Raw genomic sequence first — 7,483 nt, forward strand, 5'->3', positions numbered from 1 at the left:
GTGCACCCCATTTTATTCTAGCCACGAGCCTTTGGGCTGTTTTCCCACCAGCTGTCCCACCCGAGAGGGCCCAGCCTCAATACCTGCTTCCCTTTCCCTCTCTGCTGCCTTCTCCCGCTCTCATGCACCTGGGAGGGCATCTTGACTTCCTGTTTCCGTTTGAAGGAGGACCACCACATGTGTGTGCGGTTACAGTTCCCTTTCGGGAGCTTGGACCTGGAGTGGAGGTCATTCGTGGGTGGAAAGCCTGGCATCGCCCGTGCCCAGCACAGGGAGATCCAGAGAAGCCCTTTTCCTGCTGTTTTGTGGTGACTCCCAGGCACAGGAGGCCAGGCGGCCCACGGCGGCAGGTGCACGCTCCTTGCATCTCGCTGTTTGCCCCTGCGCTCACGAGATTGCTCCTCACTATGCTCCGGGCTGAGGGTCTTGTCCTTGGGTGTGTGTACACTGACTTCTGGGTCTTCTCCTCCCTAAGTGTGTCACATGCACAGTGCCCCATTTGTGTGTGAAACACCCCTCCTTCTCCCATCTGGGGGGTCTCATGCCTTATGCTCCAAGTGGGGATGTGAGCAGCCCTTCCCTGCTGCTCCCGCCCTCTGTTGCACAGAGACACCCTCTAAAAAAAGTAGGGAAAAGGTGAGGGGAGAGGGTCCTGGCCTGACGCTGACTCCCCGACAGGCCCGGGTTTGGTGGGTATGCCCAGCTCCTGCATGCAGCTCAAGGTGCTCTGTCAGTGTGTGGAGTGAATGATGCCTTTGCCCATCAAGTGACTTGGTATTTTCAGGTTTTGACACTCTGAGGACTTGCAGGAAGGTGGACAGAGATGGGGTGGGGACCCACCTGGACCACCCACCCCTTGGGGTTGTGAAGTTGGCACTGGAGGGCAGGGAGGCGGAGTGGTCGAGTTCTAGGGTCAGCCCCAACTCTGGGTTTGGTTGATTTCTGGAGTCATCTCCACATTGTCGTGGCCAAAAGCCAGGGGATCACTGAAGTCTGTCTGTGTCCCCTCACCTCTCTAGCCCTGGTGGTGCCGGCGGACAGAAGAGAACAGGCAGACTGAGAACGGCTGTACAAGGTCTTTTTCTCTGTTGTCATGATTGGTTTGTACATCTTAGCGTTTGCGTCATACAAAGGGGGAGCAACAGCCATGGCTTTTGGTCAGGTTCGGGGGGGCGGAGGGGTGCTCCTCCCCTCCCCCAGGCACTGACACATTTAAGGAAGCAGAGCAACAAGAACACAGCACAGATGTGGAGAGGGGTTCCCCTGTGCAAGCAGGATGGTCCGTCTCACCCAGGTCTCGTTGGGCCTCCCCTGTCCACCCCAGGGCCCACAAACACCTCCCGTTCTTTCTCCAGTGAAGAGCGTAGGGCAATAGAAGTGGGGACTGGAGCAGGGGGCGTTTGGTGGGAGGCTTGTCCTGGGGCCTGGGAGATGTCCCTTATCTGAGTTAGTCTAACCCCCAGCCCCCGGTGCAGGCAGGAGCCTGGGGAACCCTGGAAGGATGGAGCAGTTGGCCAGTGGGGGTGGGCAGCGCTGCCAGCTGCACCAGGGGTGCTCGGTGCTGGGGAGTGCACCCCATTTTATTCTAGCCACGAGCCTTTGGGCTGTTTTCCCACCAGCTGTCCCACCCGAGAGGGCCCAGCCTCAATACCTGCTTCCCTTTCCCTCTCTGCTGCCTTCTCCCGCTCTCATGCACCTGGGAGGGCATCTTGACTTCCTGTTTCCGTTTGAAGGAGGACCACCACATGTGTGTGCGGTTACAGTTCCCTTTCGGGAGCTTGGACCTGGAGTGGAGGTCATTCGTGGGTGGAAAGCCTGGCATCGCCCGTGCCCAGCACAGGGAGATCCAGAGAAGCCCTTTTCCTGCTGTTTTGTGGTGACTCCCAGGCACAGGAGGCCAGGCGGCCCACGGCGGCAGGTGCACGCTCCTTGCATCTCGCTGTTTGCCCCTGCGCTCACGAGATTGCTCCTCACTATGCTCCGGGCTGAGGGTCTTGTCCTTGGGTGTGTGTACACTGACTTCTGGGTCTTCTCCTCCCTAAGTGTGTCACATGCACAGTGCCCCATTTGTGTGTGAAACACCCCTCCTTCTCCCATCTGGGGGGTCTCATGCCTTATGCTCCAAGTGGGGATGTGAGCAGCCCTTCCCTGCTGCTCCCGCCCTCTGTTGCACAGAGACACCCTCTCTGGGCCACACGCCATCTTCGCCACAGGTCTGTGTCAGAGATGAGTCATTGTGTCCCTTTGGACCTGAGAGTGATCACTCTGCAGTGATTGAATCCAGGCAGAGATTCTCTTCCTGGCCCCTCCTCCAGGAAGACCTTAGTTCTGCTGCCCAGGAGCAGAATGGAGGAGTCTGGGTCATGCCCCTAGACTAAGCCAGTCAGCCTGGAGGGACTGAAAAGCTTTGGGCTTACTCTGGGGGTCAGGAGGGGCTACAGAGACCAGCAGGCACACCCTTGAGGGCCTGGGTTCCTCAAGCCCACCTGGGATATTTCATGGCTGATTTCCTTGCTCATCTGAAGCTCCTTGGGCCTTGTCATTGCCACCCATCTGGCACTGTCTGTGCCCTGGCATTATCACTGAGGTCTGAGGGCCCCTGTCAAGAGGGAGACCTCTCTGAGCATATGGTGTTCACCCCTTGTCCAAGTGGGGCTTACACACAGGGCCCGGGGCCCTGAACTGGGCCCTGACTCTCTCTGGTTCAGGACTCCAGGGCTCTTGAGAATGACCATCCTGCCCAGGACAACAGACACAAACAGACAAGCAGACAACAGGGATGCAAGGTAGCTCCCCATCACAGACACAGGCACAGACAGACACGGGCCCCCTGGGGGGCAGACATGGGCACAGGGGAATGGACGGGGCAGGGGAGGAGGGTAAGTCTAGGGAGCTGAGGCTGTTGAGGCCTTGCTTCCCAGGGAAGGGACAGACCAAGGGACTTTTCTGGTTCCCTAAACATATGGATTGTTTTGTCTCATCTTTAAAGTATTGCAGTCTAACTGATATGGCTTTAACTATTGGAAACGGACAGAGAAGACACATGTCTGTCTCCGAAATAAAAGCATAAATCCACTAAAATGGAAAACCCGCAGAATGCAAACTGGGGCCAGTGGGCAGGGGCTTCAGGAGCAGGCAAGTCGCCCCCTCCGTGGCCCCGGCTCTTGGGATGGGCCCTGGTGTGGGGCCAGCATGGCTTCCTGGGGTACTGCCTGGGTCTGTCCCAGTCAAATGCTGAGGACCTCAGGCAGGTAACCCCCAAGGGTGGGAGGACTCTAGGCCAAGGACAAGGTCTCCTGTCAGATGTGCCACCTGTGACTAATGGTCTCGAGGCTGGGAGGGGCGTCTTACCCACGTCGTTTCTCTCCAAGCACACATGCACGCACACAACTACCTTTTCAGACCCACACATGTGCACACAACTGCCTTAGCACATCTGAAAATTCTCTCAAAACAAATGGACACTTCTACAGCACTTAACACACATGCATCACTCCTGAACCACACACCATTTGAAACACTTGCATACACACGCTAATATGTACAGTCTCTAAACACATGGGAGATGTCTAGCACACACACGTGATACAATCTCAACTCAAATGCCCCCCTGAAACAAGCATACATCCACAGGCTGCAGAATATACACAACTTCTACCACAGGGACTCCCACAGAGAGATGATGACTAACACACACACACACACTAATCATATACATATACATACAATCTCTGGACATCTTATCACTGATGCAGTCTCCACCATGCACTGTCATGCATGCATGGACACTTTCTTCCCCCATCTGCTCCTTCTCCTCCCATACCCCCCACCTCATTCTCACATAGTTGAGTGGGAAACCTTGACAATTTTGGATGGGGGTAGGTAAGGATGACAAATGCCAGTTCCATACGTCCCAGAGGAGAGTTTGTTCTTGGCCAATGAGATGAATGGACTGATACCTTCTGTCATGTGGGAATTGGCTTCTTCCCAGAGGCTTGGGGCTTTGGCCAGGAAGGGTCCTCCTGGGGACCATGGGGCCCTGGAAGCACATGGACAGGACAGGATGGGAGGAGGAGTGGATAGGAATGGGGGCAGCTTGGCCACACCGATGGGTGGGGTCCCATGGCACAGACCATCACTGCCCGATGGCTCCAAGTGTTTTGTGGGGGCCTGGGCAGCCCCTTGGCTGGGCAAGCTGGGCCCAGACTGGCAGTGGGGTCCCAGGACCTAAGTGGGGTAGGGGAAGAAGAAGCTGCCCTACCCATGGGCACCTCCACAGATGAGCTAAAGTCCAACAAGGATCCATTTGGAGGGACCAGCTGGGCAGGGGCCATGCCTCTCTGGCTGGGGTTGGGAAGGGGGTGCTCCTGGGCTGGGTGTTACCAGGGAGAGGAAAAGAGCGCCAGCCTCCTGCCCAGACCCCAGCCTGGCCAGATTCAGGGCCTCCCAGGCTGGACCCGCATGGGGCAGGCTTATCCTGACTCCTTTCCTCAGAGCCAGGCCACTCAGTGCCCCTGCCCTGACCTGGAGGCCCACTGGGGGCAGAGGCCAAAGGTCAACATGCTGGGCAGGGCTGGAATGTGTCATTACTTTGGCTGGCTGGGGACAGCAGTCCTCCTGGCAGTGGGGAGCATGGAGGAATGTAGGGTCACCACACTAGCATGGGCCTTAGGCTTGCTTCCTGAGGGGTCCCAGGGCTTTTGGCCCGGGGTTCAGCACCCCTGCTGGGGAAGGGCCGGCTTCTGACTTTCATACTACTTGAGAATGGGGTGGGGCTGGATACCCTGGGATGAAGGGGGGGTGGGAGGGATTGCTGAGGGGAGGAGCCCCTGGCCAGGGAATGGGGGCAGAGGCCAACTGAGGTTTTCCCCTTCAGAACTGAGACAACTGAATAAAAAGAAAAGAAAGAACAGAAAGAAAGAGTAAGGAGTGGCCTGGGGCGTTACTTCTTGAACATGTCCTGCAGCGGCCCGGGCAGGTATTTGAGCACCGTGTCCAGGATGCTCTCCTCCTCCTCCTCCTCCTCGTCCCCGCAGCCCGCCGGGATGGCCTTCTTGGGCCGGGTCAGGCTGCCCTCGCAGGGCTGCTCCAGGGCTGCCTTCTCCTCGGCCTCCTTCTCTTCCTTCTTCTTCAGCCCGTACTGGGGAGAGGGCAGAAAGCCAGTGAGGCAGGGGGCAGGGAGAGCCGGTCTCAGGGTCTCACAGACCTGGCGGAGGGGGCTCCTAAGAACTTCCCGAGCCTCAGCTCCTCATCTGTCCGGGGTCAGGATCCTCTCCAGTGCTTGCCGACAGACAGACAGGCCCGGGGTTTCCTTTACAGTTAATACCTGTCCCAAGTAACTTCCTTCTCTGACAGCTGCAAAACCTTAACACTGAGGATTTGCCCATGTATTTGGAGCTAGATTTTGGTGACTGACCTGGTTTGGACAGCCCTGATGCCGTGCATGGTGCTACGGGATGGGGCACAGGGAGCTGCTCTGCATGGGATGGCAGCCCCGCCCACTGGGAGGGACCCCAAGGGTGCCACAAGCTCAGAGCACTGGGGTGTTTTTCTCACACCTCCAACTTCTGCATCTGCACACAGGGGTTCCAAGGTCTCGGGTGAGAGGTCAGGCTTCAGAGCAGATGTCCTGCAGCCCGCGCTAGTGCACCACTGTTAACCTTCATCTCCTTTCAGCCTTTGAGGGAGCTGTCCCCGGGACACCTGCTTTCCTGATGGGTGAAGCAAGCCTCGCAGGGAGCTAGGTCCAAGGTGAAAGCTGGGGTTCAGGGAGCCCAAGACAAGAGTTTTCGCAGACAGGCTCACCCCCTCGCACCCACCGCCCTCCTCGCTGACCTTGTCTCGGATCTGCTGCCGGACTTTCTCGCGCTCGGCCTCCATGCGCGCGTGCTTGGCCTTGCGCTCCTCCTCCTGCTGCCGCAGCGCCTCCTGCCGCTCCTCCTCCTTCTTCTGGGCATCCGGGTCCTTCTCCTCCTCTCCTCCCAGCATCTTCCCCATGTCTTTGGTGGCCCCTATAGGGATGAGGTCGGGAGGCAGAGGGTAGGGTCAGCTGGAGGGCAGGGCTGGGGAGAGGGGACCCATGCTGGCTGAGGCTCCCTCCGCCCTGTTGGCCCTGCTGGTACCCGGTTTGGGGACTGGGAGGGGCGGGGTGCAGGTCTCACCTCCGAGGGCCTGTTTCATGACGAAGTCCATGCTGCTGGCTCTGCTTAGAGTGCCCTAGACCAGGGCCAAATGTGCATGCAGTGCGCCTGGCTGGCCTGGCTCAGGGAGTGAACCAACCTGCAAGAGAGGAGTGGGGGATCAGGTGGGAGGCTGCTGCATAGGCAGCTGTGCACTAGCGGGACAGTGGCCCCACCCCAGGTCAGGCGACCTAGCGCCATTAGCCTGAGGTCAAGCAGGGCGCTGGCTGGGAGCAAGGATGGAGGGCACTATCTACTGAGCACGTGCCACGTGCCAGACACTGTACTGTCAGGCAGCTTTTTCCCGAAGTGACTGATCCCTACTTAAAAACTTCATCTTGACCACATTTGATTGAAGCCAGGGGTCTTGGAGCGAGCCCAGAATTTGGAGTCAGGCAGCGCTGGGTTTTGCAGCCTCTGCCTGTCTCTATGTGCCTTGTGACCTTCAGCAGGTTACTTTAGCTCCTGAAGCCCCCGTTTCCTCCTCGGAAGATAGACGTGGCAATGCCTTCTTCCCAGGAGCACTGAGGAGAGGGGGAATCCAGGCTTGCCCACTGGAGCAAGCCGAAAAGGGCCGAGCCTGTGCGGTGGCCCCAGCAAACCAGAGGTGTGTGAGACTTTTGCAATTAGGCAAGTGGGGAAGTACATTATCTTTATTGCAATATACGTGTGAATTTTGTATTTTATAGCTTAATATTGATTTTTATTTTGAGTTACACATGGGGACATTGAAGGCATTATAAGCTTCTTGAGCTAATGTTAGTTCTCTGTTCCCTCTCCCCGGATTACTGGCTCTCAGCTTTTATTATACTTCTATTTTTCCCTCAGATTTTCTCCAAATGAAATCTTCGTGGGAATCTTGATATACAAAATATGTAGAAGCAAGACTACTCCAGTGACAGTGGGTGTAAGGGGAGGGGTAGAGGCTGAAGCCTTTATCTTTGGCCTCCTTTTTGCCTTTCTTTAAAACAATTTTTTCTAGTAGGCATGTGTGTGCTCAAGAGAGAGAGAAATTTGCTCTTGCAGTGGTTACACTGCAGCCGTCTCCCACTCTCCACCCTGTCAGGACCTATGACGTGCGTGGACATGTGGCAGGTGTTGTTCAAGCTGCTGGGCCAGGATTTGAACCATGTGGTTGCCAGGTGGGATCTGGCTCCCTTAACCACCAAGCCACAGGGCAGCTCCTTAGTCTCCTTTTAACCAAGCCTGCCCCATCCCTGAGAACTTGAACCCCAACGCACTACTTCTTTTATTTTGGAGAGGTTTTCACTATAGGGCGTGTGCGCTCACCAGACAGACAGAGA

The 7,483-nt window shown here is 56.8% G+C and overlaps 1 protein-coding gene across 1 annotated transcript in view; it reads right to left on the reverse strand.

Moving 5' to 3' along the window:
* Positions 1 to 1,061: 1,061 nt before the first annotated feature.
* CPLX2 (complexin 2) overlaps positions 1,062 to 7,483 on the reverse strand; it is a 78,890-nt gene continuing 72,468 nt past the window's right edge. The window contains exons 2-4 of the mRNA XM_006158891.1: positions 6,162 to 6,279; positions 5,836 to 6,011; positions 1,062 to 5,140 (exon numbers count right to left, since the gene is read on the reverse strand). Of these exons, the coding sequence (XP_006158953.1) occupies positions 4,943 to 5,140; positions 5,836 to 6,011; positions 6,162 to 6,192 (405 nt within the window). The 5' untranslated portion in view covers positions 6,193 to 6,279 and the 3' untranslated portion in view covers positions 1,062 to 4,942. The remainder of the gene's footprint in view (positions 5,141 to 5,835; positions 6,012 to 6,161; positions 6,280 to 7,483) is intronic.

The sequence above is a fragment of the Tupaia chinensis genome, unplaced genomic scaffold (assembly GCF_000334495.1).
Source record: "Tupaia chinensis unplaced genomic scaffold, TupChi_1.0 Scaffold000612_1, whole genome shotgun sequence".
Lineage (NCBI taxonomy): Eukaryota > Metazoa > Chordata > Mammalia > Scandentia > Tupaiidae > Tupaia > Tupaia belangeri.